At 38.3% G+C, this 16,003-nt stretch overlaps 1 protein-coding gene across 2 annotated transcripts; it reads left to right on the top strand.

The window, feature by feature from the left end:
- Positions 1-46: 46 nt before the first annotated feature.
- PLK4 (polo like kinase 4) lies at positions 47-15,808 on the top strand. Of its 2 annotated transcripts, none has more exons than XM_080591111.1 (16): positions 47-244; positions 620-715; positions 1,516-1,611; positions 1,707-1,821; positions 3,735-4,767; positions 5,941-6,041; positions 7,629-8,002; positions 8,930-9,034; positions 9,417-9,519; positions 10,312-10,461; positions 11,335-11,465; positions 12,171-12,262; positions 12,643-12,781; positions 13,846-13,986; positions 14,745-14,851; positions 15,215-15,808. In XM_080591111.1, exons 1-16 carry the CDS (start codon positions 215-217, stop codon positions 15,312-15,314), a joined length of 2,913 nt encoding a protein of 970 aa, XP_080447237.1. In that variant the 5' UTR covers positions 47-214; the 3' UTR covers positions 15,315-15,808. The 2 variants fall into 2 exon arrangements, with proteins under 2 accessions (XP_080447237.1, XP_080447236.1); XM_080591110.1 differs by lacking the exon at positions 47-244 and adding an exon at positions 322-496.
- Positions 15,809-16,003: the final 195 nt, after the last annotated feature.

The raw sequence follows: 16,003 nt of genomic DNA, 5'->3' as shown, positions 1-16,003 counted from the left end.
CGGCGGGGCGGGGCGGGAGGGCCGGGGCGCGATTTTTCAAAATGGAGGCGGCGGGGGGGGCGAGCGGCCGCCGGGCCCGCGAGCGAGCGGGGCTGGGCCGAGGCGGGCGGCGGCGGGCGGCGTGAGGGCGATGGGGAGCCGCGGCCGGCGCCCCGGGGACAGCTCCTAGCGGCAGCCGGGCGGGGAGAGCGGCCGGACGGGGCCGGACGGCGCCATGGCGACCTGCATCGGCGAGAGCATAGAGGTGGGCAGGCGGCCGCCATTTGCTGGGGGCGAGCCCCGGCTGCGGGGGGCGGTGGTGGCCGCCCGGAGCCCCGAGGTAGCCCGGGCTGCGGCGGGGCCGCGCTGCGGTGAGGCCGAGGCGCTGCGTGGCGCTGCCATAGCAGCGGGAGCCGGGGGCGGGCGGCGGGAGGGGCGGCGGGAGGCGGCCGGGCGGCGGCAGTGCGGGCGCCCCGCGGGCAGGATGGTGCCGAGCGGGGCCGGCAGCGCCCTCCAGGTACCGCTCCGCCGGGACGGGGGGCAGCGGGGTGGGGGGGCTCCCCCGGGGGGCTCCCGGGTGGGAGAGGGGGGGTTACGAAGGAGCGGGGTGCGAGTGACAGCGGTGCTGTTTGCCTTGCAGGATTTCAAGGTGGGGAACCTCCTGGGAAAGGGCTCTTTCGCTGGGGTCTACAGAGCGGTGTCCCTGAAAACCGGTCTGGAAGTGGCAATCAAAATGGTAAGGCAACCAGCCGAGGGAGTCTCGGCCTTCCTAGGGTCTGGACGAGGGCAGGTAGCAGCAGGCTGCGCGTTATGTCGTTGGGCATTTGTGCCTGGTCAGTTGTTTCTAGGTAACTGACGGTTAGATGAGAATTTCCTCCTGAAAGAGGCCGTACCAACAGAAAGACTCTATTGATAGCTAATAGAAACACTTATGTTCCTATTAAAAGAGCTTGAGCTGAAAGACTCACTTCTGGCTGGACATTCAGCCCTATAATTCTTATACAGAAACCTGCAGCCACAAAAACTTAATTTAGATTTCATCTGTCTGGAGAGGTCCTCAACACAGGTAAGAGCCTGAAGCCCTTTAACTTGTAACAGTCTTGAAAAATTTCCCTGACTGCCAGGTCAAACTGTTACGAAAGAAACTCATGTTTCACAGGTGTTTTGCTACATCTAATTATAGTTTATAATACTTCTGTTTGGCCACCTTCTTAATATCATCTGTACTTAGCTTATCTGCCTGACAAAATCAGCGTTAGATTTCTCTGCATAACTATTTCAGAAAGTTTTGCTATTAGTTTTAGTATTTAAAATATTCCCTCTTGTCTACTTTTGGACACTTGTATGTTCCTGTTTCTCTAACATACCTGCTCATGAAAAGCACCTAGTAGGCGATACTATGTGAAACCTTGTTTATATTTCAGTGGTTTCAGGCAAATGTATTATGCATTGAATATTTAGAATTTCAAGTTCACCTGAAACTAATCTGTGTAGTCAGTCTTGCAGTACTTGAAAAACATTGTGTTCTACTTTCAGATAGATAAAAAAGCCATGCACAAAGTTGGAATGGTACAGAGGGTTCAAAATGAGGTGAAAATACATTGTCAGCTAAAGCATCCTTCTATACTCGAGGTAAGAATCATGTTTTTTGTAGCAATAACAGTATATGTGACTTGCTGTATAGTCTACAAAATGTATTTTAATATTTTCATTATTTTATTTTCTAGCTTTATAACTATTTTGAAGATAGCAATTATGTGTACTTGATACTTGAGATGTGTCACAATGGTGAAATGAGCAGATACATAAAGAACAGAAAGAAACCCTTTTCAGAAGAAGAAGGTGAGATTTTTTTTCTATACAGCTTTCTTCTTTGCATTATCATGTTGGCTTATTCAATAAATTTAATTCTAGTGAAAGAATATTTACAACTGCTATCTATGAAACTGTATGGCTTGAAATTTTATGAGGAGTAATCTAGGGATGAATTACTACTATACACATATTCACTTGAATGTCTGCGTACTTTTTTATGTCATTTTATGCTAACTTGTGCTACTTTTCTTTTTTAAAAAAAAGACATCAATCTCTACCAAAAGCTAGGATTTTACACACCTAATTACTTCGAACTAGGGGTTAAAACTGGGAAATTCTTTAAAGGAAAACTAGCAATTGCATGTAAACAGCTATGTTTGCTTCGCATTGTACCTCTTCACCTTGGTATTACTGCCTCATGTCACCAGTTAGAAAGCCTTCCAGATTCCAGTTCATCTCTGCAGTGTCGTTGGAAACATTTACTGTGTTTCGAGATGTGTGTAAATGAAAATGTAGTTAATTGTTTAAAAGATGTTTGAGTTAGCAAGAAGTTCTGTATAAGGAGCAAGTATCCAGTTTCACGCTTAGTCTGGATTTCTTGAAGGACTGCAGCTGAGGAGAAATCCTGCTGTGGTTTTATCTCTACTTCTTATAGAAGTCAGTGAATTAAATAAAAATCCTATCTTACACTGACAGTGAGCTTTCAGTGTAATTTAAAAACTTTAAATTGGCTATATTATTCTTCTCAGTAGTGTCTCGAAGTCCTGCAAAAAAAAAAGTTGAATTGCATTTATGAGTTTACTCATGTTCTATTTTCTTATAGCTGTCAGTGAGAAGATTTCCATTAGGACATGGATCACTGAAAGGCTAAGTGGGACAGTGCAGTTCCAAAATAAATTTAAGGGACATGGAAGCATGCTGCTATGTGCAGTGTTTCAGGCTGCAGACAGACATACTGTTCTGTCTTCCACTGATCTGGGTTCAGTGGTTAATGCCTATGCCAGCTCCCAGAATTACCATGCTGATCTTTTTGTCCGGTTCTTCCAGTTTAGAAACTGATGGAGAAACAAGGAAACAAGTAATCTTATTCTGTGAAATTCCTAGATCACAGGACAGGACTAAAGGGGTGCTGTTACAGAGGCATCTGTTGAATTCAAGTCCACTCCAGCGAAAATAGTTCATCTGATGGTACCACAGGTCTGAAAGTTGAAAACCACTGGCTCAGATTTAAAGAAGTCTCTTCGTTTGAGAAGAGCTTTCTACTAATGTTTGTTGTCTTGCAGTGTTTGCCCTTTGCTAAGAAGAAGGACTGTAAATTCTTTGCTCTAGAAAGTGTGATTCTTAAGATTGCTGTAATTGCAACATCATAATAAATGATGCTGTTTCAGCCTGGATGAGGTTTTATTTCTAATGTAATAGAGCAGAAAGATTATCCGAACATCATGAACATAGAAGACTGAGAAATTGAAATACTGGTAGCCTTGAAGGCTTGCTATTGATAAACCATCCAAGTTGTCTGCAGTATTTTATAATCTGCATGTAGTAATGATGCTCGATTTCTCGTATTTGTTTCTGAAAGTGGGGAGTGCAACTTGAATTTTTAAGTTCTCAGAAACCTAATTGCTTAAGGAAGGACTGGAAATATTTTCAGTTTGCCTATATCTTACATGATTCAGTTATCAAAGAATCAAATGGATTAATGCATTACAGAACATTCTTTTATGGACTGTCCTAGAACATAGTCATACTGAATTGCTCCAAGCAAAAGAGCAGAAAGTTGTTCCAATCTCATTAGCATGATGCTGAACACCCTTGTAACATCCTCACTTTAAAAAAAAAAAAAAAGCAGGACCAATAGCAGACTGGAAAATGTTATTATTTTCAGGACTATGATTTCAGTTATACTACTGAAGCATGTGTTTTTTTTGTATTTTTGACAGTCCGCCACTTCTTGCATCAAATTATCACGGGTATGCTGTATCTTCATTCTCATGGAATACTGCATCGGGACCTCACCCTTTCTAATCTCTTACTCACCAATAATATGAACGTCAAGATTGCTGATTTTGGACTAGCAACTCAGCTGAAAATGCCTCATGAAAAGCATTATACCATGTGTGGAACTCCAAACTACATTGCTCCAGAGATAGCCACAAGGAGTCCGCATGGACTTGAATCTGATGTATGGTCTTTGGGCTGCATGTTTTACACTCTTCTTATTGGAAAGCCGCCTTTTGACACTGACACAGTCAAGAACACACTGAATAAAGTGGTGTTAGCAGATTATGAAATGCCAGCCTTTTTATCAAGAGAGGCACAAGACCTCATACACAAATTACTTCGCAAAAATCCAGCAGATCGTTTGAGTCTTTCCTCTGTGTTGGATCATCCCTTTATGTCCAGGTGTAGGTCTACGCGGAGCAAAGATTCAGGAACTTCAGAAGATTCCATGGACAGTGGAAACGCTACCATCTCTACAACCTTTACAGGCTCTTCCAGCATCAGTACCAGTGGCTGCTTGAAGGAAAAGAAGAAGCTGTTAGTGGGGCAGCCGCTGCCAAATAAAATTACTTTTTTTCCTAAAAACAAGAATTCCAGTAACATTTCATCTGTAGATGGAAGCGGTTCTTTTCATCAGTGGGGAATTCAGGGAAAAGAAATCGGCGTAACTGGCAGGGGAAGAACCATGCAACCTGCTGAAGAGAGACCACATTCCCGCTACCTCCGAAGAGCCCACTCTTCAGATAGGTCTGGCGCATCCCATAGCCAGACTCAAGGAATATCAAATATTGTTGAGAGATGTCACTCAATGGAACTGCTTTCCAAGCCTAGAGCAGGAACAAGGGAAAACACAGAGTGCTTTTCACCTGCAAGCAGCTATACTGATGTGGGAGAAATATTTAAGGAAAAGACTTCTGGTAGTTCTGGCTCTTTTGAAGGGCAAATGTCTCCACCTGTAAAAGATCAACCACAGTAAGAATCAGCTTTTATTAAGATGAAGTGTAGAGCTGTCCTGTGTTAAGTGAATGTTTTTTTTTCCTGGTACTAGACTGCAGTAAGTGCCAAAAGTGTCTCTGCTTATAGCTTGAATACAAATATAAAGAGGGTGATAATTGATGCTGTAGCTAATGTAGAGGTTTACCTTCCCACTACTCCATCATAAAGTTCATAGATGCAGCATGTCTACCAGCTGGATTGTAGCTTTTATTTATCCTGCTAATACTTTATTATTTACTTATATTCTCATGTGCAGCAAGGTGAATATTTCATTCCCCACAGTAACAGTAGTAGGGGACCCTTGCTAATTGCTCATTTTAGAAATACAGATTAGGGTAGAAGTCATTCAGAGTATGACTGCCAATGGATATACTTGCTGCTCTGGGGTTTTTCAGTTCATCTTTAACTATGCCTTATACCTAGACAAGATAAAAAGAAAAAAAAACTGTCGAAGTACAAGCTTAAGGATTATAAAATGAGCAATGCTTCCTGCACTTGGGGTAAAAACAAACAAAAAATACCTTAAAAGTTACCTGAAGCGAAGTTCTGTCCTTAGAAGTTTTGGATGAAAATCCTGGCTTCTTTCATCTTATCTGACAGGCTTTCCTAGCTCATGCGAACTAGCCCAGGTGTAAAATCTGCAAGGGATGCTAGGATGCTTGTGTGTGTTGGAGGCCTGAGCTTTGCTTCCTGTGCACTGCTGTGCAACAAAAATCCTTTGTTGTGATGATCTGTGCATACTCACAAGTTATTTTACTTTACTCTGCTGATGGGGAAAAAAAAAATAATAAAGAACATTTTCCTGTGTTTAATGTAAGGACTATTGCATATCCTAGTTCCTGCTTTCCCCTCTGTGTGAAGAAGTGGTAACTTCGTGTGTGGTTTCATTTGTTTTTCTTTTTGTAAAGTGTTTCAGACTTGATTCATGCTAAAAATTAGTGCTAACTTTTTATTACACTCGGAAATGGGTTTTTATGAATGCTACTTGTGAAAAGAGAAGCAAGTTCCATGCTGTCTGCAGCTGCAAAATGCCGCCTGAATTTCTTAAACACTTTAAAGGTTGTGGTTTCTGCAGCTGCAACATCATAACTTTTGTTGTGCAAGTGTCTTTGATGTAATTTTGATTACATGTGTACTTTTATTTTGCAGCTCAGATTATCTCTGCCCAATGAAGCCCCACCTTGGTTTGTTAGAGCAGAAGTCCCAGGCTGAAACAATGCAGCAGTGGCTTGGAAGCATGCAAACAAATGGTGCGTTACTAAGCGATTGTGTATTTTTGCACTGCAGTTATAGTTGTCCTGTACCTGTTTCTGTTGTTTTTCTAAATTTAATTTCATTAAACTCATGATGAAAGCAATTGGCCAAGTTACTGTGATATTGGAGTAAAACGCTGGCATCCTAAGTATCAGTGGTTGGATGTTAACAGAAGCCACTGCAGACACAAGACTTCCTTTGTGAAGGAAAAGCATGGGAGACCCTAAACTGACTTGTCACTGCTAAAAATTGACAGAGCTATTGAATGAGGCAAAATTATTTCCAGCATCACTAGCCTGTGAAATCACTCTAAAGCAAGAGCTATGCCATTGATAATATTTTGTTCTCTCTTTTGGACTAAGCTGTAGTATTTTAATTTCCTGAGGTAGGAATTTCAGAAAGCTTTGTAGTTCTCCCCAAGCTGTTGAGTTGATACAATGAGTTACATGTAGCTGCCTTCAGAACAGTGAAGAAATTATATGTTGTATTTGCTTGGCTTCCTAAAGTAAGGTCATCTTTTTTTCAGTGTTTCAGCAAAAATAAATAAGGCCACAAAGAGGGAAATGCAGTTTTAGAACCTGCCCAAATTATTCACTTCTGACCTGAATCATTTATAAATATATATGTGACAGAAGATTGGCAGGTGACTCAAACTCTGTTAATTCAGTTGTGCAAATATGCCTTAAGAGAAAATGTGACCTCAGCGAATGAGAGAAAGATAATTAGGCTGCAGAAGGAGGGGTGGAGAAAAGGACAAAAGACACAGAAGGGAAGGAGGTGTTCTTTGTTGTGCATCATATTACAACATTTTCGAGTAATGTAATTCAATCATAGAGCAATCATAAATCCATTCTGTTCTCTTTTGTTCTGATATTACTGGACTCCTTTGTGTGTATAGGGAATTGGAATCATGACACATGGGCATGATGGAGTAATCCTACTTAATTTTTGGTCCCTCCTCAGCTGTTCTGCAACATGACAGGAGGAGTGCATTACTTGTTTGGGTGAGGGCCCTTTGATATTTAGGCTCTTGTTCAATGGCTTGAATATCAAAACTAGACAAGTGGTTATAAGAAGTTTAAATATAAAAATAGGTTGTTGTTTTTTTTAAACAAGTGACTGGGAATAAAACACAGGTTTTGGAGTGTGCAGTTAACATTTGGAGCAATAAAACCTGGTTGATGTTAAAACACTAGTTAGCTAAGCTGAAACCTCAGTGAAACTTGGTGGTTATCTGAATGGCAACGAAACTGGCTTTCAACAGATCAATTCTTGGGGAAGTATATATTTGAATTAGTGTTTTGTGTAGCAGTGCTTTTGTGAGGTGATTTGATGCATGTTAAGACCAAAGGCTGTCATACCTGAGATATAGTAACATTTTCAGAATAAACACTGAAATTTTATAAGGGCTGATATTGATTGGTACCTAAGTCATAGTCTAACAATTTGGATTGACTATGGAAATCATTCTCTGTTTAAATAAGCCTTCTAACATATTATTTTGAAAAACTTTTTTTTTAAGTGACTTTTTCCCCCTTACTAAGGCTCTTTAAATTTCCAATGTACTTCTACAATGCTTTCAGGTCAGCTGAGACCACCTGCAGACCTTACTGGCAGCAGTAATGCACATGGAGGTTTCCAGTATCATCTGGATGTGCAGCAAGATGCATCAAGAAATGCATGGAACACCTTGAAAGACATCAGGAATCATGATGCATCCCTTGACATCCCTCCACATCCTTTAAACCAGAGAAACCCAAATAAATACATCTCTCAAGTTCTCTGCCAGTCTGAGAAAGTTCAGTCATCTTCGTGTGGCCTTTGGTCAACTACAGAACAAAACCAAGCATGGGGCAAGGAACCACCAGCACATCAGAAACCTACACTGAGAAGTATAGTGTTGCCTCTCAATGCTCACAGGCTAAAACCGATCAGGCAAAAAACAAAAAATGCAGTGGTATGTGTCGGTTCTCAGAATTAAAAACTTAATTTTTAAGTAGTGTGAATCTCTTTAAAAATCACTTGGAAAATCAGAAATGTTTGCTCTTCTAAAAATCTGTAATTAGATTATATGAATCTGTATTACTAGTGATTAAATTCAAAGTTATATCAATAAGATGCATCTTAGTTTTTCTGGATATGGAATACTGCAACCTGGTGGCTACTTGTTGCAAATGTTGACATTGCATTGCTTCTAGCTTACAAGCAAAGAAACTATACGTAGACATAAGAAATATTAAGTGCATATATACTTCCTATAGTTCTCAACATCTGCACTGCTTATCTGTATAAGGTACAAATTTAGACTTTAAATATTAAGGTTTTAACTATGTCCAATACACTGAATATTTTTTAAGAATCGGGTAAATAACTGGATTAGAAATGAAAATAGTCTTGCTCTACAATACTTGAATGTTTTTCTATAGTGCTGTTTCATCCCTAACTCAAGGGTGAGGAAGAAAGCAAAAGAAATTCTGTTAATCCTTATGGCTCACGTGATTTTTCTGGTTGGTCTGTTGTTTCTGGTTCCTTCTGCTTTTTGTTCAGTTTTTTTTACAGTCCTGCTCACCTGTTCTCCCTTCCCCATTTCTTTTTCTAAAGAACATAATAGAGCCAACTGGTGTTAGATTGATTTGTCAGCTAACGAGCCACACCCTTGCTCACCTGGTTTATAACCTTGAGTCATGAAGAAGCACACTGTTTTAATAGCCCTGGCAGTAGAAGTTACTGTAAGAAGTATTTATCAGTTTGCACTATATTATAGAAATATTCTAGTCCTTATATTTTTAGAAAGCTGTGTTCATAAAACATTTGTAGGAAAAAATGTTAACTTATATTGCCAGAGAGTGAGGCTTTTTGGTCTAACTGTTTTAATTTATTTTAGGTGAGCATTCTAGATACTGGGGAAGTGTGTATGGAGTTTCTAAAAGAACACCATTCACAAGAATTTGTGAAAGAAGTTCTCAGAATATCTTGTGATGGAAATGTGGTGAGACTTCTCGATTTCTTTATTGTAATATTAAGTTCTTTCAGTTTTCTGTTATTTAAATGTTTATTAATTTTCATTTTAGCAATTATTTGCTATGATTTACTGTTATAAATTATTTGTTTAGAAATGCAATTAGCCATTGCAAATAGCCTCCTCCCCTGCACCCCCACCCCTGCTGTGGTACAGATGTAGGTAGCAAGCAATTATTTCACAGCAAGATTGGACTTGACTTAGAGAACAGTGAATAGAAAGTATTGCTGAAAACTGCAGCTGTTAAATAATTACTTAGTGGAATAGAACAGTTCATGGTATATTATGGTAATTAAACTGACTTATTTCCATATGACTTGCAAATGTAAACACAAGTTTTCCCTTTTTGTAGATTGCAGTTTATCATCCAAACGAAGGAAGAGGCTTCCTTCTTGATGACAGACCTCCTGCTCTTCCTGAAGACATCTGTATGTATAATTTTGACAACTTGCCAGGTAACATGACATTTATTTTGAAACTATGATGATTAATCTGATGCTTAAGTGAATCTTGTTTGAGACTTACTAGCTTTTACCTGCTACTCAGATAATCAGGAGGATAAAATGCTTTTCAAAATAAGATGAAAACTACAGTTTAGCTGGAGACTTTTCTGAAACTTGATGAGACGGAACCCACAGGTTTTAAGCCATTTTATATTGAAATTATAAGGAGTCACTTGCCTTCTTTACAATGTAGTTTAAACTGAGGCTTTCATATTCTGCACATTTTTTTACTTGCACACTGTTTTAATCAAATTTTAAAAAGCAACTTTAATTTGCATTTCGTAATACTTATTGCATGGGGTGAGAAGGGGAAAGATATATATTTGAAAGCATTAACAGTATTTAATGTAGACAAAAGAACAAACATAAGCCAACTACAAATTCTTAAAAGACAAGCAGACTGCTCTGCTAACTAGAGGTCAAAGACAAGTTTTACTTGAAGTCAGGAAACCAGCTGGACCATGTTATCTTTTTAAATGATGCATGCAGTGCTTTCCTCTATGTTGTTGAGGTTCTGAACTACACTAATAGAAGAAACAGCTACTGAAGATGTAAACTTTTTTCTAGAAAAAAAAAGTTAGTGGAAATTGAATTCAGTTTCTTTAAGCGTTTCTGTGAATTATTTAAATGTTATTTACAGCCTTCATCTGTAAAATCTGTAAAAAAAAAAAAAAAAAACTATTTTTTTCAAGCTGATATACAGTGTTTAATCTGACTGATAAATGTTTTAAAATATTTTTTTAGAAAAGTACTGGAAGAAATACCAGTATGCAGCCAAGTTTGTGCAGTTAGTAAGAACAAAAACCCCCAAAGTTACCTTCTACACAAGATATGCCAAGTGCATGTTAATGGAAAACTCACCCACTGCAGACGTTGAAGTTTGTTTTTATGATGGTATGTATTCGCTTTTGCAAGTGGTTATGTTATTAAAGCTGCACTAAAATATTGCCAAACAAAACTTAAGGTTGAAGAAAATACTAGAAACAAGACTTTGCCACTTAGCACTTTGCCACATTCTAGCACTCGCAAATGAATTTATTCATTAGTTTCTTTCTGCTATCTTCCTTCTTCAGGGAGTACATGACAGAAGTATTGCTAACCTATGCCTTGTTACCTTTCATGAATTCATTTCATTTCTTTGGATCTACTTTTGATAGTTAACCTACTTAGTGAAAGGTGTGTCCCTACATCAAGCTTTCCATTGTTAACTTGAGAAAGTGACTGTCTTCTCCAACTTTCTCTCCCTCATTAATCCAGACTGCACTGACTATTGTTTTCTCACTATAGACCACTGAAATAATTTGATTTGCCACATAGGTAGACATACACATAGAATTTATGATTTTAAGAACAATTTAGTAACAGTTCTGTGATTGTGTTGAACGCTTTTGAAAGAATGTGTATCTTTAAAACCATATTAAATACTAATAGATTGTATTTAACTGAATCTTGGCAGTGCTATTAGAGATGGCAATTTTGTCTCAGATTAATGTTTAGAAAGGCATTTGTCGATAGGTAATAAATGCATCATTCAACCTACGTAAGTAGTGATATTTGGTCAAAGAAAACATTCCACTAACATCACAGTCCCAATTTAAGTGGCATTTGTTTCTGCTAGATGCACAGAGCTCAACCAGGAGCAGTTCTATTGTAGTAATTCTTATGCCAGTGAGTCACATTTTAGTAGAGTACAATGTAATGGTGGGGATCTCTATTTCATAGATACTAGCACTTTATACAAATCAGACTAGAAAATCCTTTTTACAGGAGCAAAGATACACAAGACAGCTGGTATAACTCGTGTGATTGAAAAATCAGGGAAATCCTTCACTTTGAAAGGAGAAGGTGAAACAGGTTTGAAGAAGGAAATACAAGTATATATGGATCATGCGAATGAGGTAAATGGTTTTATATAGCCCTTTCAAATGCAAAGCAACCTTCTGAAGATTCATTCTTTCACAAATCTGCCTCAAATGTTGCTTTTCATGTTTTCCATTATGGTGATAAGAAGGATGGTGAAGTGCTTTTGGTAGTGGTGGGTTTTAGGATGATTTTTTTTTTGAAAGCAAATATCAGTGTAGTAGTAACAGTGCCTCAAAGACTGTTAGAGGAAATTTTTTACTAGAGTGTAAAGCAGGTTTGCCTGCCTAGTGGGGGATTTAAACAGAACAGGCAGAGCTGCTTTATGTGATTTTTAAAGAGGCGACAACTGCCAGGTGTTTAACTGGTCTGCTTGCTATGCCTTCTCATGTTTCATGTCACCTAGTTAGCAGTCACAAGAGTAGTTATGGCCTTGAACTTGGGAAATGGTAAAAAAAAAAATTCCAATTCTGCCTTTTTGTTCTGTTTGCTGGAATAGAATTCAGGGGTCTGTTGTTCCCCTGTCTATTCCTGCTAAAAGAGGAGGAGCTGTGGTTATTACAAGTAATCCCTGATACGCTGAAGCTACTGGGGGTAACAGTAATATAGCTTTTTTAGTTGCCTTCATGGTACATGAATACAGCGATTATCGATATTCAATACCATTGGAAAAAAGCACTTCCATGTGTAGGCAGTCAAACCCTTCTCAGTTAAAAACTTTAACAAGCTCTTTCTAATTCCAGGGACATCGTATATGCCTTGCACTGGAATCTGCTATTTTGGAAGAAGAAAAAAGGAGTGAAAGCGTTCCGTTTTTTCCAATAATTGTTGGAAGGTAGTGTTTTCGCTAGTACATATTTACACACTTGCATATTCCTCCTAAGTAGCCTGTTGCAGCTAATGTTAGCAGAAGCCAGGGCTGTTTAGCAGAGGCTCATAGTCATTAGCAAGATAACCATCAACTTCATAACATGTATTAAAAATATTGTTTTGGACCTTCATACCCTTCTCTTGATACTAGGACAAAATACACTTGTGGGTTTAGACTAAACCAGGCTAACAAATAGCATGTGTAAAAACAAGTCTGCAGAAGACTAGTGTTCTCAAGTGCTTTGTACAGTCTGTGGTTAACTGAATGAAAAGCTAGGTCTCCTCACTTGTTACTTTAGACCCTTTCAGTAAGACCTCTTCACATTTCTCTCGTTGTTTTTCCAGAAAACCTGGCAATACTGAATCGCCAAAGGCTCTAGTGCCTTCATTGTTGGACAATACAAACTGTTCAAAAGAAGTTATGGCACTGGATAAGAATATAGCTGCCAGTTCTATTCCAGTTCAAACTCCAAACTGTACTCCTGTAAGTACACAAGAACAAGTGGAGACTGCTGTCCAGCAGGAAATGAAATATTGCTATTTTATTTTCATATATTTGTATAGATGTATGCTTTCAACTGTTTGAGCATGCTGGCTAGAAATGTTTTTATTTTGACTTGAACTAACCTGAGATATCTGGAATTAAGATCATCTGAAAAGTCCATGTCCTCCAAAACGTTGTCAACTATGTCTCCTGGGAACATAGCTTGACAATTGCGTACTTGTGTTACGCAGAACTGTCTTGAATTTGGAGGGCTCTGTGTCCTCAGGCCTGTATATCAAACAGTAGTCACAAAAGATAGGAGCACTTGAGGCTAGCGATTTGAAATCAAATGTTAATTTAAAAAAAAAAAGGCTAAATGTAAACATATTTATACATGTAGCCAATAAGGCTTTTTGTGTGGTTTCATTTATTTGTTTCGAAGACCCACCAAGCTTCAATTGCTGCATCACAGTCCTGATAAAGCATTCCTAGCTGAATTAATTCCATTAGTCTTAGCACACTGAGTTTGTATGAGCTTCACTGCTGTGAATTGATGTGCACCCCTGTTCTTTGATTGTTTAGTGCATGTCCTTTATACAGAATCTGCCACTTTTCACTTGGCTGAAATGAAGCTAGTAACAAAAATTCCTTCGGGCTTCAGCACTAGTATTGATTTTCACATTGAGTTAATGTTAAGCTTCACCAGATTTCTAACTTAGTTTCAGCATTCAAACAATTTTCCTGAAGATGTGTAGGGTTTTCTGCCAATCAAACACAGAAAAATAGATTTTTTTTTAAGTAGGAAGTCTGCTTAGGGAAAGTCTTTCCTCTGTGAGTACAGGGAATCAGTGGAAAAACTGTTGTAATACAGCATGGAGGAAGTCATATGAAATCCTGTGGGCTTTTTACAACATAATGCTGTTAAATGAAGCTTAGAGGCTAAATCTTTCTGTATATAGCAAAAGATTAAGGAAAAAAAAGATGGTAATTAACCACTACAGTTAGTACATTATCTGTTGGCTTTAATACTAAGGCTGCTAATACCGTGCACTTCTGGGTTTTAGGTGGTGTCATATGAAAAGTCCACATTTATGACTAATGCTGCGGAAGCTACGTGCTCCTCCATTCATCAGACAGAATGCAGCCCAAATTCAGCCCAACTTGTAAAATCTGTCTTTGTGAAAAATGTTGGTTGGGCTTCGCAGGTAAGAAATGAATATCAAAATTCCAAATAAGCAGGTTAGGTAAATGCTATGGTGAACTACTTAAGCAGAAGAAACCCAAGTAATAGTTCACTACTTCAGTTCTATGCGTCACAAATTTCCTATGATTACTGCTGCCTATTTGAGTGCCTTCTGTCATGTAAATTTCCCTCGAAAAAAGTTGAAGCTGTTAGAATTTTAGCTGTTCATTAATGTAGCAGTAAAGGTGCTATGGTGAAATGTTTTTTAATGGAAATGTACCAGTGCTGTGCAAGCTGACTGATTCTGCCAGTGCAGCAGGAAAAGTTGTTTTCTGATACACAACTGTTTCCTTGCTGCTTTTCTGTGGTACCAGATTTAGATTTAAAAAATGTTCTCTGGAATCCAGATAGAGAAATCATGCTATCCTAACAAACGAACAATTTAATTTATATTTAAACTTGTATATAGGTGTGAACTCGAACAAAATGGTCCTTCTATTTTATGTGCAGTAATTCTCTGAGTGGTTAATTAAAGACAATTCTTTAACTCACTGAAAAGGACACTAAATCTGAACACCTGAAACTTTAGGACCTCTGGTTCTTGAAACTGTAAGACTACTATTTACTAAACAGTAGTATACATATGATCAGTGAAAGAGTGGCCTAGATACCAAAGTGACTTCAACTCGGAAGAAGTTTCAGCTTCATTTAATAGGATAATTCTAGGTGTGCAATCTTGTGTTTTATGTCCACAAATGACACTGCAACTTGTCTTGTTAGCTGACCAGTGGAGCAGTATGGGTTCAGTTTAATGATGGATCCCAACTGGTAGCCCAAGCAGGTGTTTCTTCTATCACTTACACCTCTCCGGATGGCCAGACAACTAGGTGAGTCTTGTTACTGCCATAAAAATAGCTCAGTCTGCTGTCACTTTAAGACTCTTTAACCTAAGGTAAACTTCATAGCTGCTGTTCTTTTTTTATTACTATTAAAACTTACATTAAAACTATTTAAGAATGTGTATGTCCCAAATTCATATACTAAATATATGATCAAACAACTGTTTTTCATGTTTGAGTATAACATACCTATAAACAATAACTTTAAAGTAATTATAATGTAGTAATTTAAAGATAAAATAATCCGGTGGTTAGCATATTTACAGATGAGTTTTTAAATACTTATACTGCCCTGAAGTAAAGTAATTTATTGCAAGCATCTAAACTTTGTATTCTTATTTACCTTTGTAGGTATGGAGAAAACGATAAGTTGCCAGAATATATCAAGGAGAAGCTGCACTGTCTGTCTTCTATTCTTGTGATGTTTACCAATCCAGCTGGTCCTCACTGATAAAAGCAAAGCAGGTGTTGGGGCACAAGAGCTTAAACTCACTCACTGATATTAAAGCAACTGATTTTATTCAGCTTATCCAGAAATCCTTCCAAAAATTGGTTTTAAAAAAATAGGAAAGGAAGGGTTGTTGTTTATGTAGCAAATTGCTTGTAAAGTACCTTACAAAACATGTTTTTCCTCAAAATGATGGATAAACTTGCTCAAGCAAGATCTTGAGCAACTCAGTTCTAAATGACCTCAACATTTTGGAAATCTGAATCTATTGTATTTTTTCTTTCCCCACTGCTTACTCAAGTGCTAAAGATCAAGGAAAATGCATCTGTGCTGTTGAAGTGTTTGTATTTGTAAATAACTTGTATTTTTATGTCTTACAAGTAATATATGTAAATATGTACATGTTTTGTAACTTTTTTATTTTTGTAGCAGCAGCTTTTAACTTCCCTGCACAAGCATTTTATACCAAAAAAAAATAAATGCAGTGGTAATTGTCTAGATCTATTTGTTTGGTATTCAAGTTCAGAGAGCCTTTTCCTGTAAGTTAGCAAGTTCAACTATACCCAGAAGCTGATGTAATACCTTAAGAGCATCATAGGTGCTAAGCATCATCTTAGGGATTCTAAGGCTGTGTGAAGCTTGGGGCAAGAAGTTATAAAACTGTTACACAAAGTATCTAACTTGTGGAACTT

Source organism: Anser brachyrhynchus (assembly GCF_964034855.1).
Source record: "Anser brachyrhynchus genome assembly, chromosome: 4".
Lineage (NCBI taxonomy): Eukaryota > Metazoa > Chordata > Aves > Anseriformes > Anatidae > Anser > Anser brachyrhynchus.
Note: the sequence above shows the minus strand (reverse complement) of the source record. Positions and strands in the feature narration are given on the sequence as shown.

Coding starts and splice junctions, on each gene's coding strand:
- PLK4 (XM_080591110.1), top strand. CDS start 464: ATGGTGCCGAGCGGGGCCGGCAGCGCCCTCCAG. Junction 716..1,515: donor TGGAAGTGGCAATCAAAATG/GTAAGGCAACCA, acceptor TTCTACTTTCAG/ATAGATAAAAAAGCCATGCA. Junction 8,003..8,929: donor AAAAAACAAAAAATGCAGTG/GTATGTGTCGGT, acceptor AATTTATTTTAG/GTGAGCATTCTAGATACTGG.